This window comes from Lepidothrix coronata, unplaced genomic scaffold (assembly GCF_001604755.1).
Source record: "Lepidothrix coronata isolate B3197 unplaced genomic scaffold, Lepidothrix_coronata-1.0 Scaffold167, whole genome shotgun sequence".
In the NCBI taxonomy this organism is placed as follows: domain Eukaryota; kingdom Metazoa; phylum Chordata; class Aves; order Passeriformes; family Pipridae; genus Lepidothrix; species Lepidothrix coronata.
This window is the reverse complement of record NW_016690347.1, coordinates 930,284-948,701: the sequence shown is the minus strand read 5'-3', so window position 1 is coordinate 948,701 and position 18,418 is coordinate 930,284. Positions and strand designations below refer to the sequence as shown.

General features: G+C 35.5%; 1 protein-coding gene across 2 annotated transcripts in view; it reads left to right on the top strand.

The window, feature by feature from the left end:
- HBS1L (HBS1 like translational GTPase) overlaps window positions 1–18,418 on the top strand; it is a 60,463-nt gene that overhangs the window by 5,769 nt on the left and 36,276 nt on the right. The window contains exons 4-5 of one of the 2 annotated variants that reach the window (XM_017829701.1): window positions 1,344–1,538; window positions 2,194–4,845. In XM_017829701.1, the coding sequence (XP_017685190.1) occupies window positions 1,344–1,538; window positions 2,194–3,656 (1,658 nt within the window). In that variant the 3' untranslated portion in view covers window positions 3,657–4,845. Of the gene's footprint in view, window positions 1–1,343; window positions 1,539–2,193; window positions 4,846–18,418 lie in introns of those variants that run through there. The other variant, XM_017829700.1, reaches the window with a different exon arrangement.

Below are 18,418 nucleotides of genomic sequence, written 5' to 3'. Positions count from 1 at the left end.
AGTTATGCTAATGCTTGGATATGGTTAAATATGGTACATTAGGGACTATCCTGTTTTTATAGCAGGAAATAATGCTGTAGAGGGCAATTTGAAAGAACGAGCCAGTGCAATGGTACAGGTGATCTAGACCATATGGTCCTCTAGCTTTTCATGATGCTTTTGACAGACTTAATCGGTCAAGAACTGGTACTGGAACAAGAAGGAAACTAACATTCCAGACTAAAAAAAGGAGGAAAAGAAACCTCAAAATAACCATTTCTACTGTGAAAACAGCAGCGGTTTCAGAAGACTTGTTATGTTTGAGACAATGTGCAGTGCTGGCCATTAATACAAAGTTATTGATGCAGTCAATGTGGCTGCAAAGATTGTCCTTGTTGAATGTTAGATAGTAAAATGGCAACCAGCCATTGTGTAGGGCTCTGCCCATACTTGTTTGGCATGGCAAATGTGTGGGCAACATTGACTTGCTATTTGAATTACAGGTAGAAGGTGCTAATTTAAGTAACCACACCACAGGAATTCTGTGGTGTTGAATTCCTGTAGCAGTTTTTTAAAAATCTTTCAGGAGGTGTTGAAATAAAAAATATGTAGTTGTCTTCCTGTTCTTCAGTTTCTGTTTTCTAAAACCTGAACTGGCAGAAACTGGGATATTCAGGAAGATTGTCTTCTTTTATGTTTGTGTGGCTGATCAGCACCCTACTTCCAGTGAATGGCAGACTGGTGAATTTTCAGTCTTTTGTTGTGCAGCAAGTATCTTAGTCAAGGCTAGTTGCAAAAATACGCTCCAAAGGAAATTGATTTTTATCAGCCAAAAAATATATTACTTTGCCTTTTAGAAAAAGCAAAGATTGCAGGTAGTTTGAAACCTGGCATGTTGATCCAGAGTTTTCAGTTGTTAAGGCCTGAGGACCTCAAAAATGCTGTTTTACTTCAGGTGTTAATTGTAGCATCTGTAAATGCTTAAAATACACTGTTCAGTGGGGTTCCACGTTGACTTACTAAATTAATTTGGATAATTTTAAGGTGATTATTTGTATTTCTTCTCTGCAGTTAAGGTAGTTATTTTACAACATCAAAATATTTCAATATTGAGACTTTCTAAATTATTAAGTAGTAGTCAGTGATATGTTCCTTATAGCAATGTCTGAAATAGGTCAAATATTCTGCAGGGTGTGGAAACAAAGTTTATCAGGGCAGTAAGTGAGATTGAAATTAATTTCTAAAGGTTTTAACTTATTGTAATATTTTTCTCTTCTGTTTTCTTATTAGAAGTGTGGTGCTAGTGGTTAGGCCATCTAAGACACATTTTTGTGCAGCTTATAACAGTATTATGTTTCTTTCAGCCCGTCTTAATTCATGCCTTGATCAAATGAGAGAAATTTTGGCAGAGTCCATACCAGAACAAGCAATGGTGCAAGCACTACTGGATAGTAAATTTGATGTACAGAAGGCTTTGGATCTTGTGCTTTCACAAGGCAGTAAGCAAAATGTGAAGACCAAGAATAAGGATGCTGTGAATTTAGCAAAGAATACAAAAGGTATATTTATATTTAATTGTTTACCTTCAAGGTGATTTAATTTCTATCTACAGTTTAATTTTGGCTTTACAAACTGAAGATGCTTATTATTGCAATATTAATTTCTTAGAGAATTAAAGAATATCAACTTACTGTATCTGCATTCTCAAACATTGAAAGGAAACAGTAGCTTTTCTTGAGCTGGAAGTCAAAATAACACCTTAGTGTCAGTTTAAATGCAAACTGCAAACAGCTGCAGTTCATGATAGACTTCTGATTTATAATATATGATGACTGAATTAATGCGTATCCCTTTAAGATGGACAGCATCTTTAAATTTTATGTGCTTCCATTATTTGTTAGGTGAACTGACATCTCCCATCCCCAATACCTCCCTGTTTTGGTAGTGTCTATACAGTAACTTTTCTTATTTTGATTTGTGCTTAAATCTTTGCAATCTTTACTGGCATTCTTTGCTTAAAGTTTCTTAGATATTTCAGTAGATACATGTAATTTAATTGTAGAGCATTCCTTACTTTTGGATAACACTTAGTAATTAAATGCCTTTTCATGTTTCTTGATTTTTTTTTTTGTTGCTGCTGTCAACTTTAAAAAAATTGGATATTTCGTTGTGATTGCACTTCCATCTGAAAATTATTGGCTATCGTAAGGTAAGGAGACTTACATTGTTGTCCAGAAATGTGTGTTGATACAGACAGTGTCTCTTGTGCAGTAGAAAATTTTGCTGACAACACCAACAAACCTGAGTTTGGAAACTTGACAGCCAAAAGTGGCTCAGCTCTTTATTCTTTAAAGAATATTACAAATGACAAAGTATTCCTTAACGCTGAAAAATCCGATATACCTTCATGTGAAAGGAAAGGATTGAAATCCTCTTCACTTGTTCAGTCATCTTCATTCAGTGATGATTTGTGTAAAGGATCACTTTGTGAACTTGTGAATAAACAGGCAGAGAAGCAGCTACCAGAAAGTGCTAATGCAGTAAGTTTGGTTCCTGACAGTGTTTACTTTAGCATAGGAAGTAACCCCTCGAAATGCAAGGAAACACAGGACTTGAAATCCTTGCTGATGGAGAATGTGGTTTGTGATTCTCTGAGTCCTGAAGACAACATTCCTCTCATTTCCCCAAATACTTCTGATTGTAGTAGTAGTGCAAATTTTTACAGTCCTCCATGTTTAACAAGTGCTTTAGGAAAATTGGCCCTTGATAATGAAGTCAGTCATACTGTAAATAAAAAGAATGAACTTCTTGAAAATTTTTCTTCGCTTGTGCAAAGTAGAAAACAAGAAAGTCCCTCTTCAGACCTGGCTGCTTTGCCAGTGTTAAGACCTGGAAGTACTTCATTGGCTGACTTACTTCAGGAGCACCAGGAAAGCAGTGCTAGCCACAGTTACTCTTTGGCTGATCTGTACACCCAGTCAACAGCAAGCCTCACTGATAGGAAATTGGGAACCTCATCATTATTACAACTAGTAAGTCAACCCCAAATTTCAGTTGGGATGCCAGAGCTGACAGGATCTTTGTCTTCTCTAGCCCTCTCTAAAGTTTCTCCAGAAAAGGAGGTTGAGAATTTATCACTCTCGGATTTAATAGCAGAGACTATTGAAATAGATAAAACTCAGCAAAGGATGGACTTGCCCGTGCACAGTGTAATGGAATTCAGGCCTTCCCAAGGAACCAGCATTGATTTGAGTGTCCTTGTAAAAAGTGAAGATGTATCTACAGAGCAAAATGTGGTAGGACAGTCAAGTATCTTAAGCCCTGAAACTAAACTTGTAAAAGAAAAACAAGGAAGATGTTCTGGTTTTGCCAAAATAAACAGAAAAACCAAAAAAGGGCATGGTCTTAAGAGGCAGGATTTGTCCCTTTCGTGGATGAAGGCGCTGTGTGCAAGACCTTCAGCTTTTGCTTTAACCTTGTGCCTCCGTTATCCTCCCAAAGGATATAAGCGTCACACAGTTGGTGTACATAAAACTTTCCTATACAGTAGACAGGTACAAGATGTAAAACCCAAGGAAACTGGTCCCATAGTAGCCATAACACCATTTGATTTCAAATCAGCATCTCCTGATGATATTGTAAAAGCTAACCAAAAAAAAGCTTTTGCAAGACAGTAATAAGGAAAACCCAAGTCTCACTGTTTATATCGCGTTATATTAAAAAAAAAAATCATATAGGACGTATTTATAATGCAGAATTGATTTTTTTTTATTTTTTAAATTGACATATTACAGTTCTTACTGATTGGTAGCAAATTTGTATGTGAACTTTTAAACTGTTGCACTGAATGTCTTAATTTTTGCGTAATTTTCACTGACAGTTTTAACATTTTTAACTTTCGCAAAGCCTTGAACTTTAGTATATAGATATTGCATGTACAAAATTCTGTGAACACCATTAGACTTCTTGAAATATCTCTAGGTGTTGAAGATACAGTTCATTGGGAAGAACACTGAATTATTATTTTGTAAAGTAATTTACTTTTGCTATATGGTGTATAGTTTGGGGAGCAGGAACCTCAGTTTATATTACAAGTGTTTTATTAAATGTTCTTAAGGTTAGATTTTCTGATAAAGGTATGTTATTAAACTGTCAGTCTTGTAATTGATGTTTCCAGTCACTGTCATTATTCTCTTTCTATATTTATACTGATGACACTATTACAACAGAAATACCTTTAGTTTTTAAAAGCCTCAATGACCTCAGGTTTTGACAGTTCTGGTTGTGGTAGGACATGTATAGTTTTTGATAGGACCAAATTTGTAGGGGAGCAAGCAGTGAAAATTGTTGTGCTCCTCCTCCAATCAGCTGTCAAAATATGATATTCAGAATGTTAAAACAGCAATTTTATAGGTATATAAATACATGCTGCATTTATTTCATGAGAAGTTTCCCTAGGATTCTATGGTTTATTCTCAAGTCTTTCAGAGGAGTATTGGAGTAACAGTTCTTTCAGCTGTAGCATGAGAGTCTTTGCTCAATGGAAAAAAAAATCAGGCAAAGCATAAGTGCTATTTGTGTCTGCCTCTTGTCTGTTTTGAAGAAAACTTCTTTTAGAAATGGAAATACATTCTCTTCTACTGTTTGCACCCATTACTGTTGCTTTGAATCTTCAGGTGAAAGATCCAAATCAGAACATTCTGGACGTTTTCTGGTGCCCTGTTGGTCAAATTAGCAACTGTATATATGTTTTAACTTTCTTCTTAGTACACATTATGACTTCTAATATATTTCCCATGTCATTGTCACTATTTTAAATTCTGAACAGCAATAAGTTCAATAAAGATACTGCTGCAACTACAAAAATATGTTTGTTCATGTACTGCCATACACATATTCATGCTAAACTTGGCAGCTAGTATGAAACAGTAGATAGAACTTTCATCTAGTTTTAATCTAATTTTTGTTAATCATATTACATCAAAAAGAAGACAAAAACTTTAGGTTTATTCTTGACTTCAGGTTGCACTACAGTTCTGTTTCTAAATAAAAATAAAACATGTTCCAGTTCTCTCAGGTACAAATTTAATGATCTGTATATTTTGCTTGTTTGTTTAGTTGATGAAATTGTCATTTAGGAGCAGTGTGACCTTTGACCTCATGAATGAAATGAATGTTTCTTACCCTTATTAATAAAAGTTTTATATAATGACAGTGCTGTAGTGTTTATGTTCCAGTTGACGTGTTAATCTAGCCGTCTGTATCCTAACCTATTTTGAGTGCCTTAGAGGATTAAAAAATACAATCCATTGTACAGTGATAAATTCATTAGGAGGAGCATAATTGATTTCCTCTGAAGACTTTCTATAGAAACCTGGTTGATAGTAATACTGGAAGTTTTATTAATTAGTCATAATAGCAAATACTTCTGTATGAAGAATATGAAATGCTTTTCAGTGGTCTATTTCTCTGTAGTTATTCCAAAGGTTAACTTTCCCCTGCTTAAAAATCCAAGTCTCTTACTCCTACTGAGGCAAAAGGTCCTATCTGGAGAATTTATAAAGTTCAGCTTTCCAAGATTGTGTGTTTTCTAGAATAGAAATTCTGATTTTTAAACATAGAACATTAGTGCAAAGTTTGGCATTCTCATGCCTGGTATGTTTTTAGGTGGTTTTGCTTTCTTGTGTTCCAAGTATTCTTGAGGCACTAATTAATGTTGGTAGAGATTTCTAGTACATGTGGGTTTTTTCAATTTTCATTGCTTCACTTTTCCATCTAAACGTTTTCTTATTCTTGTCTAGCTTCTCTTTGGTTTTGATCTGTTCTCTCATTCCTCTGGCTGCCCTTATTTGCATAAAACTTCTTAGCATTTTAGTAATTTTGTAGCCTGATCTGAACAACTAAATGTATGTTGTATGGGTCCCATTGGAAAGTATGTACAAGTAGCGGGGGCAGCGTGTAGTACTTGGAGCTCGGTTTTGCCATAGTTTTCATGCAGATTAAAGTTTCAACAGGTGGCTAAAACATTATATGTTTATCACAGATCTTACTGTGGGTTTGCTACCTTAGTAAACAACTTTGGATCTTGTTAGGTACCTAGATTTTCATATATAATTACTTTTTCATTTGCATTTGACTGTAGTGTTAGTGGTCATGAAAGAGCCATACGTGCTGTTCAGTGTATAAGCAGTAGGGAAGGGATTTTTCTTTAGTTTGGAATCCTGAATCCCGAAGTGAGCCTTGAATTAGTACAAACTTACAGGCTGAACACTGCAGAAGGTGCCTAAGTGGTGGATAAACCTGAATTCCAAATAATTTGTAGCAGAAATTATTTATTTTCATTCTTGGACAGTTTTATCGTTTTGTTTTTCTAAACAAAAGGTATTATGTCACTGTATTTGCTTTTTAAATGAAACCGGTATTTTATTAATTTCTCTAATTATTCCTTAATTTCTTTACTGAGAACCACGTTTATGCTATCAAGGACAGGTTTAATTTTCTTAGAATACTGCATGATATTATAGTATGTGGCATTTTGTATAACAAGGCTGTGTTTGGCCTTTGCACTGAAGGATTTGTGCCTGATGAATATTAGAATTCTTGTTAACTAAATCTGCCTGTTTAATGCCTGACACAGTGAGCTTATTTTCTTGATATATATATATATATATATAATTTTTCCCTCCTTGTTTTGTAGCTACTGTGTATCTTTGCTTAATATGAGTTGATTGTGTTAATTGTTTTGGAATTCACATATTAACATTGCAAGATACCTGTCTGTGTTTGCACATGAAGAGAAAAAGACAATACTAAACTACATAGACATACTACTTCTGGTATTCAAACTGAATACTCCTAAGGCGTTTTGTACATTAAATTTATTTTGTGCATAATTTTTGAGTGGTTGCTAAATATTTTTAATACAAAACTGATGTAGCTTTATGTATGTAAATAAAATGCATATTCCTAAAGCACTGATTTAATTACAATTTCTTATTAACTTACCTGATAGAAATAGAGTTGTGACTGAATGGGCATGGAAGATGCATGGAAGATTCCTGTGGGGAAAGTAAGGCAAAATCTGTTTGGTCAGTTTTCAAGATCTTAAGTTTCAGATGCAGCAAGCTCCTTAAGCTTCTGGAACTATTGCACAATTATATTTCAAAATCTTATTTCTTAGAGACTAGTTGGTGCAGTGAGGTAGTCTTTGCAGTCTTGTGTTTTGCCCTATTTCATCTTGTCATGTCATTCAAATAACATTTTTCAGTAGTCAGCAATTTCTGAAGATCTGCACTTATGCAAAAAGTTAAACAGCAACTACTACTACTGCAAGAATGAATAGCTGTACAAAAGATTTGTATGAAGATACAGATTGTCGTTGTGAAGGGTATATAATTTATACAATTCCATTATACAAGTAGTAGTACTAGTAGTTTAGGGTTATATGCATAATTATTTACGTCTTTTTCAAATCTAAAGTACTCAACTTCTCTAATGTTTAAAATGTTTTTGTATCAAATATTGATTATGAATCAATATTTCAAGCAAACATTTCATCACATTGTAATTCATGCAGTAAAAGCAAACTTCCTAAAGTGCTGACAGGGGATGCTTCTCTGTTTTTTGGAGGGGGAAGGGGTTTTGGAAATTGAGTTGAATTTTTATGGATAACTTACATGTGTTTTTTTGTTTCTGTGAAGTGTAGACAGCTGATAAACTCTTAAGTAGATTTGATGTTCAATTCACTGTGTCCAGACTACTAATTAGATGATAAGGAAATGTCATTATCTATACTTCTGTGTGTGGTTTTAATCCATTTTGACTGTGGATTTTCTCTGATGAAGTAAGAGAAGCTTTTTTTTTTTGTGAAACTGGTATGTTTATTTTGTACTAGAAAACAATGTGGTGAAACAGAAATCAAAGCCAATGGTGTTTTATTTATTTATTTATTGAGGCAGTCTCTTTTCTTCTCAAATTGGTATCTCAATGCAGTTCATTGGGAATGGGTCTGTTCTATTATTGCTGTATTATACAGCCAGTTGCTCCTTTATGTAGATTGTTAAAGTACATAATTTTACCAAAAAGTAAAAGCTAATTGCTCTTTGTGATTTTAGGTGATAGTTGAGATGAACAATCTGTATGAAATGGTTCATGGGTTTCTAGTGTCAGTGTCATCATGGAAGGGTTCTTTATCTGGTTTGTGGATTCGTTATGTTGCATGCTTAAAAATGGTCCATTAGAAACAATTGTCAGTGACTTCTGAGGTGTGTCAGTAGTTTGTTGGTCAAATAATTGATTTGGATGCTTATTGTTGGTAGGATTCCTTTAGAAAATAACCCATTGCCCTACAAGTTTCTGGTAATAATATGACCAGAAGATGACTAGAACCTGTAAAATGGTTGTAGTCTGCAGAGATAAGAGAATCCTTGAACAATCTCTTAAGAATTAGACTTGTGAAAATGTAGTGAAAATTATTTTACTCTTTTTATAATGAGAATATGGAGATTTTAGAGAAGAGTTGCTTGTGAAGTATTTACTCATCATCAGTTTGTCTGGATTTTCAAGAAGTGCTGGGAACTACAGGCCTGTCAGTCTCACTTCAGTGCCTGGTAAAATTATGGAGAAGGTTACTTTCAGAGGTATTGATAAATACCTGAAAGACAAGGCAGTCAGTAAAGCTTTTGAAACTGTCTCTCACAGGATCCCTCTGGACAAAATGTCCAGCACATGGCTGGATAAACACATCGTGTGGTGGGTGAGCAATTGGCTTGTAGGTCGAGCACAGAAGGTAATAGAGAATGAGGTGACATCAGACTGGCAACCTGTCACTAGTGGGGTTCCATCTTGGATCCTGTGCTCTTTGATATCTTCATAAATGAATTGGACACAGGACTGAAAGGAATACTAAGCAAATTTGAAGATGATGCAAAACTGGGAGGAGCTGTTGACTCCCTGGAAGGCAGGGAGGCTTTGCAGAGACCTCGACAAATTAGAAGACTGGACAATCACCAACCATATGAAGTTCAGGAAGGGGAAGTGACATATTCTGTCCCTGGGATGGGGTAACCCTGGGTGTACGTACAGACTGTGGAATGAGATGCTGGAAAGCAGTGCCACAAAAAGAGACCTGGGGGTCCTGGTCTGTGTCAGGTTGAATATGAGTCAGCAGTGCCCTGGCAGCCAGGAGGGCCAACCATGTCCTGGGGGGCATCAGGCAAAGCATCACCAAGCAGTCGAGGGAGGGGATTGTCCCGCTCTGCTCTGCACTGGTGCGGCCTCACCTTGAATATTGTGTGCAGTTTTGGGCACCACAATATAAGAAAGATATTCAGCTCTTAGAGAGCATCCAAAGGAGGGCAACGAAGATGGTGAAGGGCCTTGAGGGGAAGCCATGTGAGGAGTGACTGAGGTCACTTGGTCTGTTCAGCCTGGAGGAGACTGAGGGGGGACCTCATTGCAGTCTACAACTTCCTTGTGAGGGGAAGAGGAGGGGCAGGTGCTGATCTCTTCTCTGTGGTGAGCCGAGGGAATGGCCTGAAGTTATGTCAGGGGAGGTTTAGGTTGGATGCTAGAAAAATGTTCTTCACCCAGAGGGTGGTTGGGTACTGGAACAGTCTCCCCAGGGAAGTGGTCACAGCTCCAAGCCTGACAGAGTTCAAGAAGCATTTGGACAATGCTTTTGGGTGCGTGATGTGACTCTTGGAGATGGTCCTGTTCGGGGCGAAGGGTTGGACTTGATGAACCTTGTGGCTTCCTTCCAACTCAGCATATTCTGTGATTCTGTGATCTTGTCAATGTTTGGAGGCAATAGCTAGATGAAGATGGACATTATTTTAATATTTTGATTGGCTATTTTGAATATTTTTGTCCATAACATGAAAGAATGAAGTCTTAATATAGACTTCTCTTATTTATCTGGTGGCATATGTTCTTGACATATGTAGCATTTCTCAACTGTCCTTTACTTTGGTATGATTAGTGATATTCAGAGATTGTAATTTGAAACACACGGTTGTAGTAAGTTTGCTCTCACTATGGTCAAGATAAGCAAAGATTTTTGTTTCATGATATGTAGCTGATATTTATGGGTTCTCTGAAAAACCTTTCTTAAAATTCACATTTCTAAAAAATATTTATGTAAAAATGGTACCCTCTTAGTCAAAAAGATCTGCATTCTCTGCATTTTCGTTTCATTTCTGCTTGTTTTTTTTCTGGCTAAACTACAATTTAATTTCTTTTTGCCTGTGTTAGTGTTGCAGAACAAACAGATACTGGTGACTGAGCAAGGTTCTATTCCATTTCAGGCACCATTAACGGAATTGTTAACCACTTTATGACACTAAGATTTTTGATTTTAGTGATGCTTGAGCAAGAAGGAGGTCAGATGTCTGTAAATGTGCAGTTCTTGCAGGAAATAAAAACTACTGTGAACTGAGCATGTTTAGTTTTATTGTTGTTGGGGTAGCAAGGAATCTAGAGTTGAGCTGTCTTTGTGGTGGCACTGGCTATTTTTTTTTATGGTAATTTCTCAGGAATAGCACTGCAAACGGCTTTTAGAAGGCTGTTTTTATAAATATTTAATAAGAAACAAACTTCATACTAAAGAGTCAGAATTGAAAGTAAGGCACAGGAAGCTGAAAAGCCTTACTCATGATATGCCAGATAATCTAGGAATAGAGCACAAGTCTCACACCTGAGTCTAGTTTTCTAAATATTGGGCTTTACTACTTTGTTAATAGAGAAGCAGTTAATAGATGTTAATAGAGAAGCAGGTATTTTTTCACCAGCATGTATTTTTGATTTATATTTTTATTAATACTGCATGTATTCAGGTTTTTGATGTAACTATTAATACAGTGTGGGCAGTTTCTAGAAGAAAAGGCACAAATAAAATTGAGAGGTGCTTAGCTTGCATTTTGTTAATATTTCTTTTCATTTTGTGAAATTCTTTTTCTTGCTTCTCTTGTACAAGTATCTTCTTTCATTTTTGTTTTACACCAGTAGCAAATAAAAAAGAAAAAATCATGCAAACATCACCACAATGTGGCGATGGAATTAGCTTTTACTTTTAACTCAGTTGAATGCAGCAGGGTTAGGTTTTGCTTCAGAATGGCGGGTGTTTCTCTTTCCATGGAGAAATACTTATTTGTCTTCTGTCTATTTATGCTGCAGATGGACACTGATAGTGGTTGCTTCCTAGTGCAAAGTGTCAGAATGCAGATTATTGTACTTTAACAGATAACTTCTATCACTTCAGCTTTACAGTTTATGGACAAGTGAAGTTGGGAGTCTTAAATGAAAAAACAAAACCAAACAAACTGATACTTATGGGTTTTATTTGTAGGATTCCAAAGAAATCCTGGAGGAGCAAACATTCTGAAGTTTAATGGCAACATACAATATATTTTCATTAGCTTTAGAGTCCCTCAGGTTTTACTTCCAATTATCATACTAGGCTCTGATGCTTTGATTTTTGCTCATTTGAAAATACATTATTTATAAACAGGTAGCTCAAAAGGAAATTTTTGTACCCAACTTCACTTAGCTGTGCTAACTTTCCTGTAACTTGACAGTTCTCAGATGCCTGCCACAGTGATGAGGACCCATTGTACTTAATTGTACTCAGATATGGCATACATTCAGTCTGTGATAAAGAAGATATGTTCTTTTCTCAATGGAAATGTTTGAATCTGACATGATATATCTTAAATCATGGAAAGTAAATGAGAATGTAAGACTTCCGTGTTTTGGGTAAGAAAAATATATACACAGGCTTTGAGAAGTTACTGAATCTTGACACTGAGGTACGGTGTGGGTTTTAGACAGGAAGTGGCTTATTTCAGGGAAAAATGTGTCACCAGCAATGAAAAGCTTTTCAAAATCCTTTGAGATATCTTTTTGAGATTCTCCTCATACATACTATACACCTACACTGGAAAAAGTGACACTCCAGGCTTTTTCTGCGTTATCCTTTATGTTCCTAACACTAGTTTGGTTTACTTTTGTTAGGATGAAGTGTAAACCAATACAAAGTCAATCATTTTTTGTAGTTGACTGTATCCTGTATGAAAATCAGGTGTTTTGCTTGGAAACTAAGAGAGCTTGGATAAAACTAAAAATGATTGTGTCCTTTTTAGAGCTTTGGCATTCCAGAAGAATCAGAGATCCTGGGGAAACTGTAGCTCTGCTAGTTCCTACAGTGGCCTTCTATGTCAGTCCCTTTAGGTCATGGTTAAAATCAACTACCAGTTGGTTTTCTCAGTGTCTCTAGAAGGTAAAGTGAAGAATTTACTAAGTTCTCAGATGGGATTACTGGAGTATCAGGAAGGTTGGAGTCACATTTTTTAAAAATCCTGTTAAGTCTTAAGGATGAATGAGTCATTTGTGCTGTAGTACTATTGTATATCAATTAAAACATTGTGAGTCCCACCTGAAGTTTGCACTTGAGTACTCAAAGCAGGGCTGTTGACAAGGCTGACACACGAGTATTTTGCAGTTGAAAAGTAATGCATTTCAGCTCTAGAAACTGGTAAGACACCTAAATGTTGGAAGCGTAGGCATATCAAATCCAAAATAGCGGGAGCAAAAGGAACAGTTTAAAATACATTACTTACTGATGAAAAGGAGTTTGAATGTTAACAGGAAATGTGTGAAAATTCAGAAATTAAATTAAAAAGTAAAAGCCAGGAAGGTGTAAAAATTCAAGCTTAAAATACAAAATTACTTCACAATGTCTGCTTATGCTAGGTGTCTTTCACTACAAATACTTCCTTCCCTAGAAAATTGGTGTTATCAATAGATACTTTGTACTGTCTTCTGGATGTGTTTCTGCAATTTTCTGTATGATTCAGTATTGTTATAAAGCATATTAGTTGCATAGTGTAGTGTATTATGGCACATAAATATCAACAGAAATGCCACCCACCTAATGCTTGTGTGACTCTAGTTACAACTGAACTGTTTTGTTCTTGGGTGACAAAACATTCCCCATTTTTCATCATCTCAGCTTCTGTGTTTGTTCATAAAGCTAGCATTTTGGTCTTCAGAGTGGACAGTTACAAATGCATGAAGTACCAGGCTTCTCCCTTCTGTTATACTTGTGATTGAAATGGCCATTAAAATTAAAACTCATGAGCCTACTGTCAGAATCTCTATAAGAAAGTAGAAATTCATGCTTAAAATGCCAGAAGCTTGGAAAACTAGGTAACGTAGTTATGGGAAATACCTGTGTCTGCAGAAGTTGTAATGCCCTATTGGCAGAGACATGGAAGAGCTTTGGCTGGTTGTTGCTTCAGTTCTTTTTCCATATTTTTACTGCATATAAAAGCTTACCCTAAGTGGAAATTTTATATCTAATTAATTCCAAAATATGAGTTGATGTTATTTTGGTTACTCCTTGTTCAAGCCCTTGTTAGCACTTTTTGTGGTTTTAGAATCACATTTTCCTATTTTTCATGTTTTCCTCTTCCCATCGCTGACCCACATAAACAGGAAAATGACTAACTTTGCTTGTCCACTAGGCAAGATGGTGTAACTGTGTATACACCAAGTGCTATGCTTAAGTTGAAAAAGGAGGTAAAGTGCTACTCAAAGCTATTTTTCTGATAACGTATGGAAACAAACTGTTACAGGGTTGTGGATGCAATCTGTGTGCCGAAGGGCGTTACTGTAAATGTGAAGTGTAGAGAAAAACATTAAGCAATGAACTCGAGTCCATGCAAGTTCCCTTCTGAAGTCATGACAGGGTGAAATGCACTGCTTCAGACTGGCAAATGAAATTGGTCTGGCATTCTGCATCTGATAAATTGTGCAAAGCTTATTTAAAACTATAGGTTATATTTTATCGTATTCAGTTTTGTTTCTAAACTCAGATGTGCAGCTTCTTATAAATCAGTTTGTGTCTTTGAATTATTTTGGCAATGAAGAATAGAGCCTCCAGTCTTATGTTTCACATCACATCTATATATAGGTTGTTATTTTCCAAAATAGAGGTCTCCTTTATTCAGATTATGGTAATGTTCGGTCTCCATTTTTTCTAGACTTAATTAAACAAGTTCATCTTTGATAACACTTGAATTAGATAAATTTGGCTGTCGCCAGATGAATTAATAGGAAAATGTGGAATAAATAAGTTTTCAGAATGATAATATATATAAATATTTCAAGTGTAGATAAATAATGCAGATATTGTAAAACATGCTGCAATTCAAAAGGGAAAACTGAACTATTTATGTGAATACATTTCTTGTGCTGAAGGATGGTGCCATTTTTATAAACTTTTCCTGATTTTTTAGTGCAGAACAAATAATTTTTTAAAATGTATTTTGTGCTTCTCAAATGTGTGCTGCTGTGTATGTCAAGTGGCTTACTTATACCTTGCTTACTTCAGCTTGGCCAGTGTCTGCACTTTTCCTTGCACTTTTCCCTGGTAAATACAGTTAGAGCTTAATTCTAGGATTTTGTATCAATTAGCTACGGAAAGCCCTACTGTCAGCTTAATCATCAAATTAGTGGTAGATTCACTAAATCCCTGGTAATATCCATTGTTGGTGGTAGCATCCATAATGTGTTCCTTAGGGAATTATGTCTTTCTGGTATATAATCTATTGTAACTAAGTGTTCACACAAAAGGTGTGATGCACAGTGGTGGTCCTGGAAAACTGTCTTTGTGGCTTTTCAGGGAGCTTAAAATTTGTCTCTAAAATTGTAGTAATAGTTGCGTGAACTTGTTTTCAGGTGGGTTTTTTTGGTGTTTTTTTTTTTTTTTTCCTGCTAGTACTTTGTTTTTAATACTGTGGCAGTTCTGGACTGCAGATAACCTAAAGTAGGTTTGATCAGCGTATTGCATTGATGCAGCTGGAGTTTGTTTTGCAAGTTAGATTCAGAGATCTTTAGCAGTTTCTCACCTAATGTTCAAATATTCTTTGTCTCTAAATGTATTGCCACTAGGGTATTTAAATAAGAAAGAATGCTAAAGCTTTTCTATATCTTTGCGTTTTTACTACCTGTTACTTCCTCTTAATTTTTGCCTTTCCTCAAATGTACTGTGTTTGTGAACAGGACAAGATGACAGAGTTGCAAACTAATTCTGTTTATTTAGGAAATGGGCCTTCCATTAGAATTAAAGGAAGCACTAAAAGTAGATGTTGAAGGAAACCTGTTGCTATTACAGTGAAGAAAACCAGAAAATTTCACAGGAATGAACTAGAATAAAATTATGTGACAGTAAAGTATGCCTTAGTAGTTTCAAATGGCTCGATCTACCAGTTTCTGTCTCAATCTGTGCTTTGAGAATATGGTCATCCTCTCCTATAGATGTATTTAGTTATTGCTTGTCTTTTGCTAAAGATAGCTGCTTTTGAGTAGGTTTGTGTGTGATTTATTGAACTTTCATCTGTGTAGCACTGAGAACAAAACTGAGGTTGCAGTCTTTCTTTCCAAATGGCAGGAGTTGCTCGAGTTTGGGAGGTGCATGCAGAAAAAGACCCTTTACAGCACAGGAATATCTGGAAAGTCTGCCAGCAAGAGCTGATAGTGGTGATGTAGCTAATTATATCAGAAAAACTGAGCTTCAAATGCCAGTAGTAAGGTAGAATAAAATGCTGGTTCACTAGAATAATTATGACCAGTCAAGTTCTCTTCCCACAGAGAGCAGTCGCATGTGGATAACACATCTTCATGTACCCCGTTGTTAAGGACATAGTACCAAAAACTAGTAGATAAGAACGTGACTGAACTTGAAGCCTCATTTCCCTTTGTTTCTCTTCTAATGTTCTCCCATGAGTGGAAAATAGCATTAAGAAGGGGAGGAAGACTGGATGATGATGGGAATATGTTCTGATTTTAAGTGGTATCTATTATAAAAAATAGGGAGAGCACCTTGCTAAATAATAGGACATTGTAAAGTGTAATTTTTAGTATTGAATTATAGGTTTTGAGCGTATTGTAGAAACACTTGATGGTGCACCTACAACCTTTGGTTTCATGCTGTAAGAACACTGAAAACAAAATTCAGCTAAAAGGAGGAAATCTTAAGTGTTTTCTCCTGGTGTTATATTTTTAAAATTGAATGCCTCCAGAGTACTTTAACTGTCCCATCTACATAGAAATAATTTATGAATCTAATTTTTTTAAAACTATCTTAGACTGATATAAGAAAAAGTATTAAAACTTTAATTAGCATTTCTGAAATTTCTATTGGAGAACTGTGATCCTGCAGTTACTTATTTTTTTTATACCAACTTCATATTTTGTTGTTGAGAAATAACGCAAAATTGAACTAATAGCGTAAAACATCACCCCTTAATCTGAAATCTTGGAACAGTTAAGGAGGGGAAGAGCGGGTTTATCAGTATTAGTCTCAAATTTGGAGGAAAAAACACGAAGGAAAAACAGCACCTTGTTAATTATTTTGCTTGGTTTTGTTAATTGTCTATGTTTTGCTTCATTATTTTACATTCAGTCCTAGTAGAACAAGTACTATAAAAGGTGTATGTTCACTCAGCATATTTCCTTTGAACAGATTGTGTGAAATGTTTAACTCAACTTAATTTACATGTACAAAGAACAATGTATTTTTAATGCCTTTTGTTTCCAGTTTGTCCTTTTAGCATTTATTCTTTCTGATTGGTAAGAATCCAAACCTTTATCATTTTTCTCTTCAGAGTAATTGTTCAGGTGGCTCTTAAATGCATGTATTTAACTGTTAAAGGTTCACAGTTTTTTTAAAATAAACTCAGTTATGTATCATTTAACTTTTTACAAGGTTATACATTTTCAGTATCTGCTTAAGTTTTGGTTATTAAGAGTCTAGTTGGAATACCAAAAGAGGTAGGATTTTCAAATTAACAGTACCTTTGAGCTATTCTGTGTTGTAAAACTGTAAATACCATCTCTCCTACTCTATCCTCCATCTTTGATTACAGCTCTGGTTATTAGGGGCTTATCATCTCCTAGGTCTGGGAGTTCTTCTGTACTGGGACTCGTCACTTGTCAGAGGTACTTTTTCCATCATTCAGCTGTATTATTAGTTCATGTGAGCTGTTTTCTTTACAAATTTTATTTACAGTAGTTATCTGCTTATCTTACATAACGTCTTTATGGGCACAGCTACAAATACTTGCTCTGAAGAAAATTCCCGTTGTCTTGGGGGCACATGGGCAGACCCCGTTCTGATTGATTGCCTTAAAAAGTGAGAACATCTATTAAATGTAACGTGGTAATTCCTGTTTCACTTCTTATTCTTGTTCCTTTTGAAGTTGGTTTTTTTTGTTGTTTTTTTTTTTTTTCCTTCCAGAGTAAAAGGTGTTGCGCTGGCTTGCATAAAACACAATTTTTTCTGCAGAGCAGGCAAGCTTGTTAGAATGTTAGTCTTGTGTCTTCCTGGTTTCATTCTCATTGGAGCCTGCCTTCCAGCATCATTTCCATTCTGGGTAATGATCTTTTTCCTTGTCAGTTTCCTCAGTTTATTAAAATTGCTCAAGATCAAGAAACACAAACACTAAACATTGTTCTGTGACGGTTTGGGAAATGACTGTGTCTAATTTATTTGGTCAAAATAATAATATCTTTTAATGATTTTTATTTTGAGATTTGAAATTGCCCGCTTGTTTCCACTGTATTAGAGTGGTTTTTTGTCAGCAGTGGGTTTTTTTGTTTGTGTTCTTTTATGTAATTGTAGTTTTCAGTATGGAGAGTTGTAATACTCTTTGGTATGTTGCTTTTATACTATGAATATTTAGAGTCTTATTTATGTTTCAGAAGAAAAAGTTCTATAACTTTATTCATCTTTGTACCTTAGTATCTTTTTCTTCAGTAGCCGTTTTCTGCCTTAATGAAAGCAGTGCAGTGTCCTGAAATGATGCTTTTTGAGTTCCAATCTCTGCTATGGCTATGGACTGTAGAATTTAACTGGCATTGAAGTGTTTCTAGCACAAATGCAAGCTAGATCTTTGAGTTCTCTATATAAGCAAATAGTGAACACAAAGATGGTTGGTTTTGAGCTGAGGCTCACACCTAAAGCTGATTAGTAGTCTATAGTGAAGTGCTTTTTAATTGGAAGGTTGTGGCTTGTCTAAGTGCAAAGAAAAAAAAAGCTCTCAAAAAATGTCAAAAGTCTGAACATTTACTGTGGTGTGAATCATATACATATCATCCAGTTTCTGTCAGTTATAGTGAGGATTTTGTTTTAGTACTTAGTTTTACTAGATCCCAGAGAAGTGCCCTAACTTGGTAAGATGTCTCCATCTCTGTTGAGTAGGAGATGGTGAGCATGGCAAGGATGATCAAGAAGTCAGTTTTATAGCAACCAAAGTAAAACCCCTTGAACTGTTCCACATCATGTGTTTCCATTTTTCTGGTTCCATTTCTGTTGGCAGTCCCATACCACCATTCCTTCTGTCTTTACCTTTAATGAAATTATAATAAATACTGTAATTTC